At 36.7% G+C, this 21,889-nt stretch overlaps 1 protein-coding gene across 1 annotated transcript in view; it reads left to right on the forward strand.

The window, feature by feature from the left end:
* Positions 1–21,889, forward strand: part of SEPSECS (Sep (O-phosphoserine) tRNA:Sec (selenocysteine) tRNA synthase) — a 35,396-nt gene that overhangs the window by 6,131 nt on the left and 7,376 nt on the right. Inside the window, exons 5-9 of the mRNA XM_021679410.2 lie at positions 701–854; positions 3,742–3,844; positions 11,361–11,490; positions 11,624–11,715; positions 21,592–21,685. Coding sequence (XP_021535085.1) covers positions 701–854; positions 3,742–3,844; positions 11,361–11,490; positions 11,624–11,715; positions 21,592–21,685 — 573 coding nt within the window. The remainder of the gene's footprint in view (positions 1–700; positions 855–3,741; positions 3,845–11,360; positions 11,491–11,623; positions 11,716–21,591; positions 21,686–21,889) is intronic.

The following is a 21,889-nucleotide window of genomic DNA, read 5'->3' on the forward strand; positions in this document are numbered from 1 at the left end:
GCACAGGAAACTCTTGAAGTTTATGGACACCTAAATATTCACCATACAAGATTACGTAGTTATTATTTGGGCAGACCTTTGATCAGGTGCTAGTTTGATCATGTGCTAATTCAACTGAAAATTGAGAAATAGTGTTTATATTTAAATTATATAGAAGGCCCTTGTAAACTATGGGATGGGTCAGTAATCATTAGGCTACTAAAATTCATTACTTTTTCTTTAGGAGTAAAATATTAAGTTGATGATTGTGATTGGTTTTAGTACTTGAATTATATTTTTATTCTTGTCCATCTCTGAAATAAAGTGAACTTAAAAATGAAATGTTGCCGGAGAAATGAGTAGATTTACTTTTCTGTGGTCTGAAATTGAATTGTACCAAATGATCCTTTTTGTCATCAGTGACTGTGTTATTACTTTTATCGGTCTCTATTTGACATTTATTTTCCTTCCCAGAATTAGTCTTTCTAGTCATATCTAAGTGTTAAATAGATTTGTGGTCCTAATTGTGGTCTACTAGTCCTTCACATTATTTTGGCCTGCTTTTGACTCCTACCAGTATTGAGCCAGGTCTTTATTACTTGGGGAGGGTTCACTGACCAGATTTGGAGTTCTTGTGTGGAATAGCACTGCTTTGTAGAGTTCCAGGATCTTCCCTTATTTTAGTTTATCTAACATTTTGATTTCTGATTGGCTTGGTTAGGTTTTGAGCCTGTGGTGATAGAGAATGTTTTAGAAGGTGACGAGCTGCGCACAGACCTGAAAGCAGTGGAGGCTAAAGTTCGGGAACTTGGGCCTGATTCCATTCTGTGTGTTCATTCCACTACATCCTGTTTTGCTCCAAGGGTGCCTGATAGGTAAATCATTTGCAAATATTGTCCTTTAGGTGTTCATTGGATCTTTTAAACGAAATGCAGATACACTCATTCTCAAAGATGCTTAAGTAACATTGGGCAGTAAATAGGTGAATGGACTAGTGGAGAAACAGCGTGGTGGTTTGGGAAAATAAAAATTTAATACGGAAGAAGGAAAAAAACTAATACCAAGTGGAGATCCCTTTATAACCTGTGTAGACACAGAGCATCTCTATTTTCTTGCTTTTTTCTATTTCTGATCTCTTTGCATCTTTTCCTCATTATTTAAGTAGAAGTTTCTAAGCATAATGTTGGATTTACTTGTTTTCATTGCTGTCTCCATTTCTTTGATTTTACAGTTAGTTTTCCTATGTAAGATTAACAGATTTTTTGAATAGGAAATTTTAGGATTATTTATTGCCTTTTGAATTTTTTAATTGGAAGATTAACTCACATGTACACTTAAACGTACACAGTGGCTGTCCTTGCTTTTTGAGAAAAATGCATATATTTAAGAAAATAAAAGCAAAAAGAAAAAAAGCAAATGTTTACTTTCCTAAAGGATATCCACAAATTTTATTCTGAAAATGTAATAGGTTTGGGTATGGTAATACAGATTTCTAGTTTTGACAGCAGCTCTTTGTTTGATTTTAACATTTTGAACATAAGTGCTAATAATTTGTAAAAACTATATTGACTTTGGGCTATTTTTTAAGATCAAGTTATACTTCAGTTTTAATTCATGGAATCACACAATTTGGCATTAATGAATGTATGTTACTGTTTGTTATTTTATAGGCATGTTTTAAGAGACAATTTTAAGACTATGCTCTTGAAAATTTACCTTGTTTCATTTGTGACTCTGAATTCCATTTTAAGATTATATTGCGTATGCTTTCCTTGTTTATTCATTACTTACCAATCAGTTTTTAAATTTGCATTGAAATATTATATAAACATCTCTGTTCATTCTTCATTGATGATTTTGCTATCTCAAAAAATTTTAATGTGATAGAAATAAGTCACATTTCCAAAAACAGCATATGGGTATTGTATTAGATTGTTTATGCTTGAGGATAGTTTTTGTTTCATTTTGTTTTTTTTTTTTTAGATGTCAGTATACTTGGTATAGGGTTAAGTCTTTTACATGTATTATCTCTCCTTTGGAAAAAAATCACAAAGGTTTTTATCAGCAAAATTCTCATATGCCACTTTTTCGTTGTGTTATATAATGAATGTTTCTGATAAAAGTGAACTTTAGGAAAATAGTGATGCACAATTATTAGTAATATGTTTGAATTTCTGATTTTATTAAACTTAAAATATATTTTGATTTCTTTGCATTAAGCTTATTCTTTATAGTCTTAACTTGAATAGGTATATGTATATATATGTTGTCTTTATCAGTTAATTAATTGGACAGAGTATTGTGGGGCAAAATCAGTCAAAGGATATTTAAAAAGAAAAAAAAAGGTGATCATTTCTACCTGACAAACATCTTAAATTGGCTGCTAAGTTACAATACAGTTTGATCCACATGGAAAATATTTTTTGTCTTTCCTTGCCTTTCATTAAATACCTTTATACATCCTCTACATATTAGCAGATTTGATGAATTCTGAATATTTAAAACAACTCACAAGTGATTTTTTTTTTCTTTTAAAAATAGTACTTTATGTTATTATAGCATCTTCCTTTCGAGGAGCTTTGTTATTAAGAAATGCTTTTATTAGTACACAAACATATAAAAGTGACTTCTATGAAGAAAATACTTGTTTGTATCCCAGAAAGTCTATTTTTTAAAAACAATATCTGATTAATTTGAGTAATAGAAACGTTTCTCTGTCAATTTGTGAGGTTTATGAAAATGAATGATAAAATGACTTTTTAGTTCATAATACTTTAAGGAAGTAAATTGAAAACTTCTGACAGATGAATAATGTCATTCCTATCTGTACTTTAAAAACAATGTGCATCTAAAAAAGAAAATGTATTTTGCAAAAACAAATAATAAAACTATATAATATATATTTGAAATACATCCTTATGGGAAAGAACTTTTATTGCTTTGCTTCCAAATTCTTTATATTGTAGAAAGAACATTTTTAAAAAAATTTAACTTTATTAAATCATAGGATTTAGTTTTAGCTTCATAGCATGTGAAGACATTTCTATTAGAAATGGCCTCAGTCACAAGTAGTATTTGATTTTGCAAAGGAACATCATTTATTACACTCCAATTGAAATTTATTACCTTACTTTGCATAGAGTTAGACTCTCAAATTGTTTTAATATAAGGAGTGTCAAATGAAAAGTAAGAGTGAATTTAAAACCAGCAGCTATTTAAAAGATTCTTTAGTTTGCAAGTTGTTGGAAAATGTTATTTTGGTACTGAAACATTTTAATGTTCTGTATTTTTTAATACATTAAAGTCTACTTGAAAATGTATTTTTTACTTTATGAGATGTTAAATGTAAGATTTCTTAAGATTTCAAGACATGCTAATTATTTTGCAGCTATTAGCTTTAGTATGATAAGCAACCAAAAGCATTTAAAAATGACATACCACCTTGTTAAGGGGTCATTATAATCTGCTTCTTGCTTTTTATATAGGAAATTTTAAAGTGATTTAAAAGCTACCATCTATACAGATTTTTATAAATACCAGTTTTCCCATTTATTGGTAACATTAATTTAAAAGCTTTTTTAGGGTTATCCTAAAGTGCCTGCTGCTGAATTTTATGCTAAACTACTGCTGTAGAAATTTCAGTTTTCCCATTTTTTTCCTAGTGTACGTTAAGAATAACTATTGAATTAAAAAAGTTCTCACACTGTAATTTATAAAAGCACAGTAGGAATATGTCTTTCTGTTGAATATTTATGTTTGTAGATTAGAAGAACTGGCTGTGATTTGTGCTAATTACGGCATTCCCCATATAGTCAACAATGCTTATGGAGTGCAGTCTTCAAAGTGTATGCACCTCATCCAGCAGGTAAGAGTTTTAAAAGATATGTCAAGAAAAAATGATTTTAACACACTACAAGATTATTCCTTTGTTTTTCTTACTACTTAATAGAGTAAAATCAACTTTCTGGCATCTTCAACTTCATGGAGCATTAGAAATTGGCGTCTAATATCCATATAGTAGAAGCCACTCTTCTTTGCTGGTAATTGGACTGGTAGCTTTGGTCAGGACCAACATAGAAATACTTAGTAGCTTATTTGTTTAACTTTCTGAGATTATTTCATTACCAGTATTCTCACTTTTCTAATATACTGGGTTATTGTATTTTTAAAACTATATTGATGACTTATTCCATATTTAAGGAATCACTTAACCTTGTTATCCTAGGCTGGAAATGGCTTCATTTATAAACATTTTAGTGTTTAACTGTGGAGTTGACGGGTTTTAAAAAAATGTTATGATTTTGTTTTTATAAGCATCAACCAGATCCTAGTCATCTGTTTTAGATTCTTTTTTTTAAAGAAATTTTTATTTATTTATTTGGAGGGAGCGAGAGAGAGAGAGCAGGAGTGGGGTGAGGGGCAGAGGCAGAGGGAGAGGGAGAAGCAGACTCCCCGCTGAGCAGGGATCCCGACTGGGGGCTCCATCCCAGGACCCTGGGATCATGACCTGAGCTGAAGGCAGACGCTTAACCGAGTCACCCAGGCACCCCACAGATTCTTTTTTTTTTTTTTTTAAGATTTATTTATTTATTTTAGTGAGAGAGAGAGCACGCGTGCGCATGCGTGTTGGGGGAAGGGGCAGAGGGAGAGAGAATCTCCAGCAGACTCTGTGCTGAGCATGGAGCCTGACGCAGGGCTCGATCCCACAACCCTGAGATCACTCCCTGAGCCGAAACCAAGAGTCAGACACTTAACAGACTGTGCCATCCAGGCACCCCTGTTTTAGATTCTTATTTTGAAAATATGTCTGGGCATCCCATCCTGCTCAGAATAAGAGTCATAGCCATGGCCTGCAAGCCTTTGTGTATTCAGGCCTCTGCAGCTTCTCCAGTTTCATTTACTACTGCCTTCTCTCTCACCTGCTATCTCTGGGCGCATTTTTTCTGTTCCTCCATTGTGTCATGGGTGTGCCCACTGCCCTGGTTTTGCTCTTGTTCCTTCCTCACAGTGAAACTCTCTTCTGGAGAGCTGCATGGCTTCTTACCTCTCTCAGACACCTATCTAAAATTACAGGTTCCTTTTTCTTGCCTGCATCTTCTGTCTCCCTTTTCCTATTTTATATCATACTCCTTTATTTTAAGGTACATATTTTTCCACATTATAATATCTCTAAAACTGGGGTGTCTTAGATTCAGTTGTAATCTTATAATGTTAATTGACAATGTTTTTTTTACCTAGTGGTGTGGAAAATTTGGCTGCTTCTTAAAATTGATGTTGATCTTGTTCCTTTTCTCCATAGCACCTCTCACCATTTGATATGATGTTTATTTTTTTATTGTCTAGTTATTGATAGTAACTAGAATTAAGATTCTGTTAGGGAAAGGACTTTGTTTTGTTCACTCTTGTGTCTTCAATACTTAAGACAGATTCTGGTACATAATTGATACTCAGTAACTGGTTCCTGAAAAAAATTGAATGAATAAATGAAATATTATATCTACTTACAGTGATTATTTATACTGTATTAAGATGTGGATAGATATTATCCATGTATGAGTTACATAATTTATGTGCATAATGGTGTTAATCACATACTCAGTTTGGATACACATGTGGTCTGTGTTATGTGGGCAAGACTTTTTCACAGATTATCTGCGGCCTTTTCCAGTGCAATAGTGAATGCTTCTTATTCCAGTAGATCCTAGCTGGTAAAAAAAATTTTTTTGGAGTGTACTAGTATCATTTCTCATATAAATGTAGTTTATATGATAGTATTAACTGATTTGCTTAACTTCTTTACTCAAAGGTTGTACCAGTTAGGATGCAGTTGGCTGCAGGTAACAGAAACCCAACACAAATTAGCCTAACCAATGAGGAAGTAGATTACATAACATAAGAAGTCCAGGGGTAGAGTGGCTGGTAGGCATGTTATGTCAGAGGAAGACTATTTATCATTTCTTTTGTATCCTTTTCCATTATTCCTTAACTTTTTAAGGAACTTTTTCATTGTAATTCTAGACTAGATTTTCTCCAATGAGAATGATAGCTGAGAAAGGTTGTATAATTCTCTACACTGGAAATCTTTTTTTTTTTTTTTAGGATTTTATTTATTTATTTGAGAGAGGGAGAGTGGGAGAGAGAGAGCACGGGATGGGGGAGGGTTAGAGGGAGAAGCAGACTCCTCACTGGGCTGAGTGGGGAGCCCGATACGGTGCTTGATCCCGGGACTCCCGCCTAACCAACTGAGCCACCCAGGCGCCCTCTATACTGGAAATCTTGAAAAACATTTTATTTCAGTGATTTGTTTTTATTTCTCCTCTCCCTTTTCCCCCTTTCCTCTTTAATTTTTAGCAGCCTCAATTCTTTTGAAAGTTAAGTATATCAGCATTACTAAAAGTTCAGAAAGTGAGGAAGGAGTAGATCACTCATGATCCTATACCCTAACAAATACCCTTAATAATTTATGTGTTCACTCTTTTCTCTTTTTTTATATGTGTATTGCTTTTTACATAGTGAAAGTCATTGTGTACATTTAATGTTACTTTTTTTAAACTTTGTGCAAAAAATATATTTAATTTTTATAGATTATATTTCTGTACTTCCCACATGCCTATAAAATCTTCATAATGATCTTTTCTGTGGCTCCAAAACATTTACTGAAATATTATATATTTAACCCAGAAGTCCTTAGTGGTGCTCACAGTATAATTTTGAATACTAAAAACTTTGGCAGCATAACTGGAGAGATTAAGACAAAGACAGTGAGCCCCAGGATCTGATGTAAAAGGTGCTGTTGGAGTTGTACGTCACGAGTGTCCTACTTTGTCATCGCTTCTCTTCATTTGTGAGGTGGTTTTACTAAAATTTTAGCCAGAAAATAACACTTTAAGGTGGGTGAGTGATATTTAAATAGTTACTGTATTGTTGCAGATACTGTATTACCTTCCAAAATGAGCATTTCTTAAAAGAAGAAAAGCAGTACTTAAGTGTTTTAATTTTACCAAATTGGCCCTGAAGAGAAGAGGTAGTGGCACTGTTGCTTTGAACCAAAGAAATACTTGGGTCTTATTGAGTGCTAGTTGCTGTTCATGACTTCTAAAAAATTACAGTTAGATTTAATTCATCTCAATAGTTCTTCTTAGTAGGGGCGCCTGGGTGGCTCAATCATTAAGCGTCTGCCTTTGGCTCAGGTCATGGTCCCAGGGTCCTGGGATCGAGCCCCGCATCGGGCTCCCTGCTCAGTGGGGAGCCTGCTTCTCCCTCTCCCACTCCCCCTGCTTGTGTTTCCTCTCTTGCTGTGTCTCTGTCAAATAAATAAATATAATCTTTAAAAAAAAAAAAAAAGATGTTCATAGGGAACCTGGTACTAAACCAATTTAAAAAAAAAATAGTTCTTCTTAGTAATATATGCCATTTATTGAGTACCCACCATTTGTCAGGCACCCTGCTTAGACCTTTAAAGTTTATTAGCTTAGTCCTAACAATTTAAGGTGTACTTATTATTTCCTTTCTACAAATGAAGAAACAAACTCAGAAGGATTAAGTGACTAGCCCGAGGTCCCATAGCTACAAAATGGCCCATTTAGTTCAGTGTGACTTCAGAGCCTCATATTTTCTCTTAAAAAACAAAGTGCTGAAATTACAAATACTTTCTTGAGAAGATAGTGTTGTAGTAATCAAACAATTAGTGGAGAAAGAGCTATAACTAAAATGTTTCAGCTTTACTAATTTTATTTTATTTTTATGTTTTTGAAAGATTTTATTTATTAGAGAGAGAGAAAGAGCACGAGAGTAGGATGAGGGGCAGAGGGAGAAGCAGACTCCCCGCTGAGCAAGGAGCCCGATGCAGGACTCAATCCTGGGACTGCGGGATCATGACCTGAGCCAAAGGGAGATGCTTAACTGACTGAGCCACCCAGGCACTGCCCCCTGTTTTTTTTATTTTAAAGGTGACACCCAGAATGTTTTAATGAAGAGCATATAAAACATTCTGGTATGCACGTGTCATCCCCAGGAAGGTGGCTTTGAAGAACCAATACTTCTGATTATATACTAAACTGACTAATTTAGGAGACTGATGGAATATGGATGGTAGGACAGATTAATGGAGAGGGATGTTGTAGAGTCACAGAAATACTTGGATTGATTATTTTAGAGTTAGAATGGATTGCAAAGCTCCCAAAGTGTGGGAAGCATCAGCTTCGCTTACTAAGAATTTGGGAAAAGTAGGTGTTATACTACTTATTCACAGACCTACTTGTCAGTTCATTCAACAGATATTTACAGGGTTCCCCCTCATGTGCCAGGCATCAGGTTAGGCAGTGGGGATACAGTAGTGAATACAGCAGAATCCTTATCTTCATGGAGCAGAAGCAGACGGTAAACAATAAGTATGACAGGTCTTGATAAATGCTCTGGATTGGGGAGGGGGTGTCAGGTTAGATGGAGTGATCCATGAAGTCCTCTCCCAGGAAGTAACATTTGAGCAGAACCCTGAGTGATAGGAAGGAGTGAGCCCTGCAGCTTTCTAGAGTCCAGACAGAAGGTAACAGCAAGTGCCAAGACCGAGGCAGGAGTGTGCTCGGAGGATGTAAGGAAGGAAGGAGGCCAGTATGGCTGGATCAGGACAAATGAGGACAGCAATGGTAGTAAAGAGATTTGAGGTGTGCTAGGGATTGGGGAATTTATCCTTGGTATGGTCGTCAACCACAGGAAGGTTTTGAGCAGGAGAGTGACATGTCATTTACGTTTTTCAGCCCTCATTCTGGCTGCTATGTGGGTAACAGACTATAGGAAGGCAAGAGTGGAAGGCTGTTGCAGAGCCCACGTGAAATGTGTCGGTGGCCCGGGCCAGGGTGATGGCCGTTAAGGGTTAAGACATGGTTGGATTCAGATGTATTTTGAGAGTGGATCTTACAGGGTGTGCTGATGAGTCAGACGTGAGGTATGAGGAAATGAGAATTCAGGGACTCCAGGGCTTTGGCTTGGGTAGCTGGAAGAATGGAAATGCCACAGGAATAATATTTTATTTTGTAAACATGGGCTCTTCCTCCAGATTACCTAGGTTTTAGTTCCTGCTGTGTCTTTGATTTCCTGGGTGACTTTCAGTAAGGTGCTTTAACTGCCTGGATTTGAGTCCCAGCTGTGCTATTAAGTACATTTCTGACCTTGGGCAGGCCACTTTAATTTTATTGTGCCTTAATTTTCTCATCTGTAAAATAGCTATTATAGTAGCATCTACCTCGTATGGTTATTATGAGGGCTAAATGGGTTAAGAATGTAGAGTGCTTAGAACAGTGCCTGGTGCTAAGTAAGTTCTCAGTAAATTCTGACAGAAGTTATTATTATATGAACAGTTATCTGTTTTATTAATGCTACCACTATCCCTAGAACCTTAAGCAATGTTTGGCAGCTGATAGGTGCCCAGATATTTCTTTTGTGAGTAAACAAGGAGATGAATGAACTGATAAATGGCAGCCCTTCCCTTCATAGCACATGCCCCTATGTTCCCTATTTTATTTAAGCCCCTTTAGCCTTCTGGGGTTTTTTCCCTCTGACTTTAGTGAGAGTGGGTCCCGCTTGCTGGTTTTTTTTGTTTTTCTTTTTCGCTAAGCAGTTAACTTATTAAGCCATACTTGATGGATATTGACTAAACTTACGGTGGTAATCCATTCATTATATATGCATATATCAAATCATCATATCATACACCTCAAACTTATACATAATGTGTCAATTATATCAATAAAACTGGCAAAAAATGTGTTTTCATTTAAAAAAATGAAAAAAAAAAACCCAACTCCATACTTTACTTCCACATTTATTTGCAGTTTTATTTTTCTTTTAAAACATATTAGGTACATATTGGGGCTTATTCACTCTGTTTCTTTGATAAAACCGTTTGTTTTTTGTGAGGCTGTTTGTTTTCTTGCCACGGAGTGTGCTGCCCTTTATGCTTTCTGTGTTTTAGTGATGAAGGGTTCTAGCAAAGTCTGGCAGTGATTGTTCTCTTAATACTCCTCCTCCTGATTGAGGCTCACATTTCTCTCAGGAAGCCTTGGACAGTACTTAAATGTTAATAAAAGACAATTCTAAGAATTCCTCTTTATTTTTACGTTCTACTACTTTGCGTGCTGTTTGGTTATTTATTCTAGTAGTTATTATATGCTTCTTTCTGTTTTCCTGTGATATGGTGAGAGTTTCTTTGATCAGAGTTTATGAGGAAATTAGAAGAGTAACAGGGAAAGGTTAAGATTTAAACAATCATGCAGTAGCTTCCAAAGTAGTCGGCTTCCCTTTCCTGCTTTTGTGCTTCTCCCTATTGCCTGGATCTGGTCTCTCAGATTAGGCCAGCTATCTGCTCTTTCTATTCTCCCTGAGATATAGATGTGGAGGGAAAGTGTGAAGATGAAGGTCAAATGTGGTTATAATATTAATAGGAATGTAGATTGTGAATACAGATTGAAAATCTGTTGCTACAGATAAAGAAAAAAACGATCTTAGTTGAAATTTAGATAGTATCTCTATCTTTAAGAGGAGAAAATTGAAGCACATTGGATAGAAGGTCACAGACTATGTTGGATGGGGACTAGAACTTAGTTTTTACATTTCTGGTAAGTAAGTATTCAGTTTTTCACTGGAATATTAGATTTTCACTTGGAGTTCATTTGCAGTGGACTGAGATCATCTAAGATTATAACATTAGGAAACGTGAGTTAATAGAAACATTGCCAAGAGTATACAAAAAAATTCCATTAGTTGATGTTAAAAATAAACTTTTTTTTCTCTTTTGTGATCTGAGTGGTGGTGGGAACAGAGCTTGTTGCTTAAAGTAGTCATGCAGGTAGTAGATTATCCCAGCATCAAAGAGAAGGACGTAAATGTATAACTGATTGGCAACATGAGTGGCTACTGTCCCTTAGATTATGGTGGCCACTCTTGAACTCACAGAGGGTGTTTAAAATTACTTAAGAGTTGCAGGACCCACTGTTGGCATTTATTGTCAAATAGAAGATCACAGATGAGAGGCATGGGGAGGAATCTACTCTCCTAGCCAACTTTAAGGTGAAAAGCTGAGTTCCCACCTGAACTAATACTGAAACTCTGCCTTCCTCCCAAGGTTGTTGTGAGGATTTAATGATTTTTTTTTTTTGGTATGAAAGCAGTTTGCAAATAAAGTGCTCTTTCACATAAGAGGAGCAGCATTTAAAAACTCATTTTCATACTTAAAAATCCTTTATTGGCACTGTTACAAAGAAAATAAGATATTTGATCTATTTCTGATTTTTCATGCATTTTTTGATGGTATTTATTTCTTAATAGCAGTTGTTGTTTCTTTTCCTAGAAGCCAATATGTAACATTACATGTTATTTCATTCTAGGGGGCTCGGGTTGGCAGAATAGATGCTTTTGTTCAGAGCTTGGACAAAAATTTTATGGTTCCGGTAGGTGGCGCTATAATTGCTGGCTTTAATGATTCCTTCATTCAGGAAATCAGCAAGATGTATCCAGGTAAATAAATCAGTTGCTCTACAGAAAAAATAACTAACAAACAAAAATCCATTTGTACTAGGCTACTATAATAAATCTTAATTTCTAAAGGTGTTTTCCCCCCTTCCTGAATGTTAACTTTATCTTATTTCAGGAAGAGCTTCAGCTTCACCTTCTTTAGATGTCCTTATTACTTTATTATCACTTGGATCAAATGGCTATAAGAAGCTATTAAAAGAAAGAAAGGTAAGCTTTCCTCAGGTTTAAAATTATACCCTTGACTAAAATTATTCCAAATTATTGGTGTTTTTGCCTTTTGGTTTGCCACTTTGAGAGTATAGATAGCTAGTGTGGTCCTAGGGGATTTACTTTGATCTGGAATCACTCCAGTTGGTTTTCAATTAATCATTGTCTCCTGTGTGTTCAGATATTGTGAGGGATCTTGGGCAGGTGAGTTTGCTTTTTTTTTTTTTTTTTTTAAGAAAATTTTTACGTAGAGATTCTTTTTAGTTTAGTAAGATTCAGGTCATGTGTCACTTAAAGATAGAGGGTCTTGAGAGACAAACGGACAAGTTTTTCTTTCTGTTTTTGGAAGTCTGAAGACTTGTATAGGTGTGAGATGTCAGTCACAGGAGGAAGAATGGTCAGAAGTTGGTCAGCTTCTCATTCTAAAATAATAAATTCATCCCTTGTCATTACTGGAATGCTGAACTCATTGATTATGTTGGCTGTGAAAAGAAATGAAAACTGGACTTTGTCTCCAACACTAAAAACTGGCTTAATTAATTCAGGACAACTCCAAAATTGTAGACAGAGACAGTGTTGGCAGGGTGGGTCAGACTAAAATGTTTTATTCATCTCCCATCTGGGAGAGCTAGAGGCTCCTGGTACAGTTTTTGTATCTGTGTAAGTTTCTAACATTTAGTAGCAATTAAAGTCCCTTAGATTTATAATAGTACTTTATGTATTTTAAGATATTTTACATGTATTATCTGATAGATCCTCTCAACAGCTTTATGAATATGTAACAGAAGTTGAAAAATTTTGTTCCCTAGTTTCCTCTAGTCACCCCTCTCCCTCCACCAGTTCAGTCCATAGGAAAGTAATTGCTTACTTTGTGTTATGAGGACATCTCTTAAGATTTACGTGATGTAGGAAAAGAGGCTGAACATCAGTCTTTAGGAAATGCACCTGAAAACCAGGGAGATACCACTACACACCTAGTAGAAGGGCTAATATAAAGAAAACTGACAGTACTGAATGCTGGCAAAGATCTCAAGCAAGTAGAGAACTCTCAGACATTGCTGGTAAGAACACAAATGGTACAGTAACTTTGGAAAACACTTTTGCAGTTTTCATAAAGTTAAACATATGCTCACCATATAAACTAGCCATTCCACTCCTAGCTATTTACTCAAGGGAAATGAAAATTTATGTCTGTACAAAAACCTATACATGAATGTTTATAGTGATTTTATTCATAATTGCCAAACCCTGGAAACAACTCAAATGCCCAGCATCTGGTGTATAAACAAACTGTGGTACATATATACTCAGCAATAAAAAGGAACAAATTACTGATGTAAGCAACAAAATAGTGGCTCTCAAATGCATTATACTAAATGAAATAAGCCAGACTCAAAGGGCTACATATTGTATGGTTTCATTTATATGCCACCCCGGAAAAGGCAAAAAATATCAGGACAGAGAAAAGATCAGTGGTTTCCAGAGTCACGGGTTGAGGGAGGGGACTCATGGGATGGGAAAATGGTCTATATCTTGATAGTGGGAGTAGTTTCATAACTGTATGTTTGTCCGAATTCATGGAAGTGGGCCCCTAAAAACTGGGCCTCTGAAATTTTGCTATATGTAAATTATGCCCCAATAAACCTAACAAAGATTTTCAAATGATTAGAATAAAACTCCAGTTTGATAAACTCCCAAAGGTAGTCATCGTGGTCATAGATTGTTGTAGCTAAGAGAAGACCTCAATAAATCCTCCAAGGAACCTTTTTTCCATATGACAGATGAAGCCTGATTATAGATGAGCAAAACTATCATGGGTTTATATTGTTTATATGAGAGTTTAGTTGTATTAGATGTCAGTGGACCTTAGCTCTCCTATAGCTGGTTGTTTCACTGTGGAAAAGATACTTGAACTCACAGATTTTTTTGTCAGGTGTTTCCGTTATCCTCATTTTTACAGGGAATGGAAGGATAGAGAAGTAACATATATGAGGTAAATTGTGGGACATGGGTTTAAAGCTAGGCAATTGGGCCTCTGATCCTCTGTCTTAACCTCTAAACTCTTCTGCTTTTTTCTTACATGGGTAAATGGTCTAGCCTGCTAGCTATGTAGTTATCTTATATAGCTATAAATCTGAAGACTTAGATCTACTAATACCCAAAGGCGGCAAAAACAATGAATAAATTTAGTGATCTTGGCCAAAAAAGCTCAGTTATATTTTAGAAAGGATATAAGCCATTTGCTTGTGCAGAATCACTATTGTTGGGAACGGCCCCTCCCTGACTCCAGGTGATCCTACTGAGACTATCAATCACAGCCTCCCTTCCTGCTTTGCTCAGAGGAGTGGGCATGTGATCTGGCTAGCATGGTTCACAGGTGGGCATGTGGCGGTGGAGTCCTTCCAGCAGGTCTGATAGATCCTTTAGAGAGCGAGAGGGTTTGCTGCTTTGCAGATAGTAAACTACTCAGCTGCCATATTTCTGGCCATGCCAAGAAAGCCTTCCTGGGACTCGAGAATATGAGAGGGAAAATGGAACTAAGAGTCATTTGAGTCTCTGGATCCAGCCATGTCTGCTTGTAGACTTGGCTGTGAGATGAACCAACAAATTCCCTTTTCCGTTTTAAACTAGAGTATCTGGGGCACTTGGGTGGCTCAGTCGGTTAAGCGTCTGCCTTCGGCTCAGGTCATGATCCCAGGGTCCTGGGATCCAGCCCCACGTCGGGCTCCCTGCTCAGCGGGGAGTCTGCTTCTCCCTCTCCCACTCCCCCTGCTTGTGTTCCCTCTCTCACTGTGTCGCTCTCTGTCAAATAAATAAAATCTTTAAAAAAAAAAAAATAGATTTCTAACACTGATACTTTTGATTTCTCTTACACCCTTGAGTCCTTTGTAATGTTTCCCAACATTCATTTCCTCCTTTCCACTTCTGCTGCTACCACCCTAACTCCGGCCCTTACCATATCACAGCTGGATGCTTACAGTAATTGACCAGTTCTTCTCCCGAGCCCCAGTCTTAGTCTACTCTAATTTGCTATGTTATAGCAGAGTGCCAGATTAATATTTTAAAGTTCTTCAAGTTATTCTGCTTTGGGTTCTGGTTGCCTGCAAGACAAAGTCCATATTCCTTAGCCTGCCATCATGATCCTTTATAGTCTGGTCTCACATTACTTTGGCAGTATTGGACCTTGCTCTGCTCGTTCATTTATTCAGACAAAGAAATGTTTATGCATAGGCCCTAAAGTAAATTCACAAATGAGACTCACATAGTCTCTACCATCATGGAAATTATAGTCGGGGGAAATCTAGATATTAAATAAACAATTATAAATCTGTTTGGCATTATGAAAGGACAAGCAGAATGTATGGGAGCGTGTAGCACCTAAGCCAGCCAGTTCTGGCAGGGTTGGGGAAGGCCGCCCTGAGGAAGCGACATCTGTTCTATAGAAGTACAACTCGTCCATTTATTAGACTCCTATGGTGTCATCATAAACTAGAAGGGATGGCCAAAATAACTGTCGAACTCTTAAAGGGTATTTTAGACCGAGTCTAGAAAGCAAAGTACTATGCCAGTTATTGGAGAGTCTGTTCCAGATCATTTCATCAGATTGGCTTTCCTTTAGCTAAATTCAGAGTCAGGAAGTCTGGAGTGGGGTTCAAACAACTGCATTTGTGACAAACTTCCCTGATGAATCTGATGCACATCCTAGTTTGAAACCCATTTTTTTGTGGGCACACAGGTCACTTGTATGTGTAACAGAAACTTAGAGAAGAAACAACAATGTCCTAGCATTTTAATACATAGGTAGATAATATTTTATGGAGTTTGAGACAGACTGCATAAATATCCCAAATATCAAAGCTTAATATTATAACTTGTTAAAAAAATAATATAACTTATTATCTGATCTTTTCAATTATCCTAGTTATAGTCTTTTCTTATATTGTTGCTGCTCTTTACCTTTCAATGATCCCTCTGCAGATTTTTGGAATATATAATAGCTCTGATAAGACTATGACATAAAGTTTTAAGTTAGACATTTAAAGATTATTCTTTATAATGTAGATAGAAACTTTAAAACTTTTTATATGCTGTTATTATCACACCAAGCAAGTGTACTATTCAGTATTTCCTATTTCTGTTCTTCTTGAATTGAAACTATATATGATAACTAATAATAGTGTATATTTGCTCTAATAAACTACTATAGGTCTTGAGAGTGATTTTGTAGTTAAATTTATTTAACTAGCAAATTAAGCTGATTATCTGAGTGCATGCCCCTCAAAATCACCATCAGGTGTCTGAAATGAAACTTGGTCCTTGCTTATGGGTAGTCTGGGAGACTAGTGTCTTGGAGTGCAACCTTGGAGTTTGCATTCATACCTCTGTTCTTCGTGTCCTTTGCTTGATATAGTAGATGCTCATCAGATGTTTGTTGAATGAACTAATGGAAGGTATTTGGGAACACCTAGGTTTAGTTTTGTATAGTCATCTCTTATTTTACACAGAATAAGTATCTTTCTGGAAAATTAGAAAGCAAATTAACTTTGATACTGACTTACATTATGAATTAGATGTTCTCATAGAAATATTTCTCTATATGGTTATGGTTGGAAATTTGTGAAAAGAAGTGAGTTAAAATGGTGATGACCTGTTGTGTGTAACAGGTACTATACTTCTGGGAGTAGGTCTTCCTCTCTAGCAGGTAGTCCTCTTCCAAAATAATTTCCTTACCTTAGGATTTAGGACTTGTTGATTTTAGGGGTGCTCTGTTGGAATCTAAGAATTTCCGTGATGCCATAGTTCTTCTGATTTTTTATATTTAGGTTTTGACTTTAAATTTTTCAGCTACTTTTAGAGGATTCCAGACTTCATGCATGTGTACATTTTGCTTAGCATGAAAAAGAAAATCCACCTGCTTTGGGAATGACCTGTAGGAATATGTAGCTTAACTGGTAAATAGATCCAGCAGGTAGCCTAGCTTTGCTTCTCATTGGGACTTTGTTCATCATTGTATAAATATTTTATGGGCCAGATTTTATGTTCTAGTGATATTTATGAATTGGATGGCTCCATCTCAGATGTCAAGAGGTAACCTCTCTTTGCAACATCCAGAACTTTGTTCTTTTCCTTTTATCTAGATGGAGTAGAGTAGAATTCACAGGGATAGGACAAGAATAGGATTATCGCTACAGGGTATTAACATGTGTCTGTAAGAGTCCTGCCAGCTAATGTTAGTTGTTATTTTTTAAAAAGGTTTATTTATTTATTAGAGAGCGTGCAAGTGTGAGGTGGGGGGCAGAGGACAGGGAGAGAGAATCCAAGCAGACTGTGCACTGAGCGCAGAGCCCTGTGTGGGGCTCGATCTCATGGCCCTGAGATCATGACCTGAGCCAAAACCAAGAGTTGGACGCTCCACCGACTGCGCCACCCGGACACCCCACTAATGTTAGTTATTTTAACCTGAAAACTCTTTTAGGACGGAACAGTAGGTGGGTGGAAAGTGAGCATTTTTATGAATGTTTGTTGTGTGCCAGGAGCTCTGTGGGGTTTATTACACTCATTATTTCATGTACTACTTAAAGCAAGTTTATGAGGTAGGTATTATCCCCATTTTACAGATGAAATTGAGGCTCAGAGGTGTTAAGTACTTATCCAGAGAGCACAAAAAGTGCCAGAGCTGCCACTGTCTGATTAGGTCTGTGTGATTCTAAAGCCTCTGCGCTTCATGTCTCACCACTCTCTTCTCGCTGCTTCCAGTCACTCATCCAGCATTGAGGGAGTGCTTTCCCGCTCTGGGCTGGGCACTGGAGCCATAAAAATGCTGATCTCATGACCCTCTATTCTTAGCTACGGGAGGTATGTAAAACCCCAAAGGCTCTAATATATTAATTGGTTTTATTTAAAATTCGTTGCATAGACTTTACTTAGAGACTACCTGAAGTAATCTTCAAAGTAGTAAAGTGCTCCTTTGAGAACTCTGTCATTGTAAGTGAATAAAAGTTTACTCTTTAACAACTTCATTCACCAGGCAGATCTTTTCATTGAAAAATGTGGATGTCCTCGATAAACCGTAATTGCATATATGTGGCATAAATATTGTTTTTTTTATTGGATTTGTTGCAGAAGTAAGGGCCTCTTTTGTTTAAATGGACTTGCTCTTGAACTGTGAAAATTTAATCGTGATAGTTTATTGGTTCAGCTCTGGAGAAGCTGAGGTAAACCTCTTTTGCTTTAGCCAGAGCTATTTATATACCATCACTGAGAGCTCCTTTTTATATTGTCGGTGTTATTGTGTACCAAAAAAGGAGTGTTAAAAGAAAACTTAGGATTTTTTTTTTTAATTCTGTGCCCTTATTCATCACAATGATATTTTTAGAGGTTATTTCATCTAGTATATCTCTTCAGAAAAGGCTTTATCTTTTCACAGTAGAGGCAGACAAGAACTCAGCTTGAAGCCATTCCTTCTCAAGCCTTCTTTTTTGAAGGGTGAAAGGATCAGAGAGAGTGGAACTGTGTGTGTGGATTGAACCTCTGCCCTTAGCCCCTTCCCGATCCACACATCTTCACCGAGGGGAGAAATGGCCATGAATTTAACTGAAGAGGCCTTTAAGAAAAGGGGTTAAAATTTAAGACACCATTTCTATGAGTTTCTCTCTGCAAAAAGAAAGATCACTCTTAGAAGTTTCTCCTCACTTCTCTTTGCTTCTGGAGAAGGCCATCATTCTGCTTAGCTTTCCTTTTAGAAGAGTGCTTTGCTGAACAGGGCAAGCAGGTAATCATTCCTTGTTGCAAATAGCTGCTGAATTGGACAAGTGCAGAAGAGGAATGACAGCGGATGGCTGCTCCAGCAGCTAGCATCTGTTAGCTGAGGCTCTGGGAGACAAGCTAAGTTCTAGAAGAACATCAGACATACAGCCTCAAACACTGTCCTATGACAAAGCTAAGTTTGGAAACATGAGGAGATTTGCCGCCCTAAAAGTGGAGTTGTTGAATCTCAACACAAGCGTGGCATTTCAGGCCTGGCTGTGGGGCCTCGACAGAAGTGTTTTTGGAGGCCATGCTTTAGCCTGAGATGCCTGGCCTGCTGAGGATGCCTGGGTCCTGTCAGCTGGTCACAGGCAGAGCCACGTGTCTGCGCATATGGGCCTCTGTGTGTGTGGAGCTGTACCCACAGTCTCCTGTCCGTCTGCCCTTTCATGCCATTGTGGACATGTTAGACCACTTGGTCTGTTTCGCTTTTGATTTATTACTGACCCTCCAAGACGTATTATGATAATTTGCGAAGTTCTCTTTTCATCTGCTCTTGTAACATGCAGCATTATGTTTCAGAAAACATGATACCTAAGACATTTTCCCTTAAAATTTAGTGAATTACGCACATTTGGGGGTTATGGGGAAGGAGAGGCTAAATGTTGGGCTTTACGACTGCAGATCAGTTTGTGAAAGGTAATGCTTCATGTAATTCAGCTTCCCTTCCATTAACATCTTGAACTATGGCGTAAAGTTTTGTATTTTTATTCTAGAAATACAGCTGACATTAGCATTCAGGTATGCAGTTCAGTTTATCTCTGGTGAAGAATCTTTTAAAATTAAGTTAAATACAGCACAAAAGACATAGAAAATCGATACTATTTCATTTATTTTAAGTAAGATCTTTCTATATACATTTGCTTTGGGTGCTTATAAATTTCTCCCTTTACAGAAGTATTTTATAATAAATGTCAGTTATAGATTTAACTGTGGCAAAAAAATAGTGCAGGTTTTGTAGTATCTTTAATATATCAGGAAAAAACTGCTTAGCTAAGTAGTAGTGTAGGAAATAGTGGTACAGTCTCCTAAATGATATTTTTTAAATGTAGTGATATTAATGGGGGAGCATTTAGGACCTTAAGCTGTCAAATATCGTAGGATTCAGTATATTGTGCATTAAGATATTTAAGCTTCTTTGCTTATTGGATTACCTCTCATAACCCTTCACACAGAGTATTTGCAGAAGGATGTGAACTTGACTCACAAGTATTTTCTTTTTTGTCTAATTACTCCCATACTAGTGATATGTAGATTTAGTTACCTTAGCATTATGTTTGTAGTCTAAAGATATTAGCTGCAGTTAAAACTGAATTCTAGTGGCATTAGGAAGTGATTGCTAGAACCGGTTAAAACTGATCTGTTATTAGAAATGGAGTATTAGGAAAATCTCAGTTTTTTAATAGCCATGTGTGCATCAGTAAGTTTAAAAGCACCCTGTAGGGGTGTTACTAAGGAAACATTTCCTCTTTTTTTGGAAATAGCTAACTATATATTATATAACTGGTATAACTATATATTTTTTCAGGCCAGAGTATAAAATATACCATGTTGACAAGGGTAAAAATGTTTGTGATCTTAAGTAGACTCATTAATAATTAACAAACTTGGTAGGCTTTTCTTCTTGATTTTAACAAAAGAAGGATTTAGTAGGATCAGACTATCTAACCTTTACCTTAGAGAAAATGGAAGCAGTTTTTGTGGCCTTTGAAGTAGAAATATCATTTCCTACTGTCTTTACTTGGGTCCAACTCTGTTGGCCATTGGCTCTTTGGTGTATCTTTAGAGTTTTATGTGTTTTGACTATGACTTGGAGGAGGTCAGTGCAAATGGGCTTCTTCAGGAAAGACTTATTTGGGCAGATTTTTATTTTAACACTTTATAAAGAGCTTACTAGAAGAAAGTATAATTTTAGGTCAAACAGTTGCCAATTTAATATTTATTTACAATATTTTGTAAACTTTGTTAAACTACTTACGTACATGTGCACATGTATGTAATATTTTTATTGTATTTTCTATTATTGGATATGCATTATTTTCCAGAGTAGGACCAAGAATACAACTTTTCATTTTTAGTTCCTGTATTCTTTTGAGTTGAGGGAATTGTTAATTTTGAGTTTGTGCAATTTAAAGGAAATGCATTTTAAACTACTTTTTCCTAAGTTACTTACATATGAAAAGTCTGGCACATTTTTTCTTGGTGTTTGGAAAACAGTAGTGAAGAACACCAAGTCCCTGCTTTCAAGTTTTCCTTTGAGTAGGTAGTCACAGTGAGTACTCATTTAAGCAAGTAAATGAGGTAATTTCAGATTGTGATAAGTATAGTGGAGAACCCAGAATATGTAGTGGTTGGAGGGAGATTGGGAGTACATTAATAGGGAAGTCATGAAGGGAGGTCCCATGGAATGTTGCTGGAGAAGAGCTGTCTGAGTTCAGGGGAAGCAGGCATGAAGGTTCTGGCGCTAGAAGGAGCTTGGCGTGTTCAGCAGTTGGAAAGGAGGCTGATGTGGCCAGTGCTGTCCTAAATGTGGGGGTGACAGTTGCTCAGTTGGCTGTGTTGGCCACGCTATTCATTTGGGGCCTTCTAGGTAATCCTTACAGAGGGGAGTCAGTCATCGGGAGGGACATGGTCTGCATTATGCTTTTCAGAGACTACGCAGGGCCTCTGCATGTAGAACAGATTGTAGAGGGGCAGGAAGGCTAGTAGAGAAATCGTTTAGAATCTTGGCCGTGGTCCAGGGAACAGGTTGATGGCTGCTTGGACTAGAGTGGTCACCCTGGAGGTTCTGAAAAGAGGATGGATTTGTGATAGATACATAATAGCCCCCAGGCAGGAAATGTGCTATTCCTTTGCCTTCTTTACCTAAATCCTGTGGTTTCTGATAGTTGTGGCAGCTTCGAATCTCACTGTATTGTGTCGTCAAAGGAAAGAATTGCTCCTAGAGCACGTAGATGTGTTAATTTACAGCACAGACATCACACCAGACGGATTTTGTCTTATTTAATCTGGCAGGTTGCAGTAAGCATTTATTTGATTTCCTTTAAATGTAACATTTTGTTGTTGCAGGAGATGTTTTCATACTTGTCCAGCCAACTAAAGAAGCTGTCAGAAAACTACAATGAAAGGCTGTTGCATACACCTCACAATCCCATATCTTTAGGTAATATATTTTTCTTAAGGAAAAAAAAATCAGTGCTTCTTAACCCTCCCCAGGGAGCTGGTATTTCTAGAAAGAGTATGGATTCTTTCTGGTTACAAGGATGTTTCTAAATTCATTACAGTATTATCTGGAAATTGAAAAAGTTTAGCCTTTAAGAATGCTTTAATGTATTTCTGAGATAAAAAGTATACACTGAAAAGAATC

The sequence above is a fragment of the Neomonachus schauinslandi genome, chromosome 2 (assembly GCF_002201575.2).
Source record: "Neomonachus schauinslandi chromosome 2, ASM220157v2, whole genome shotgun sequence".
NCBI lineage: Eukaryota > Metazoa > Chordata > Mammalia > Carnivora > Phocidae > Neomonachus > Neomonachus schauinslandi.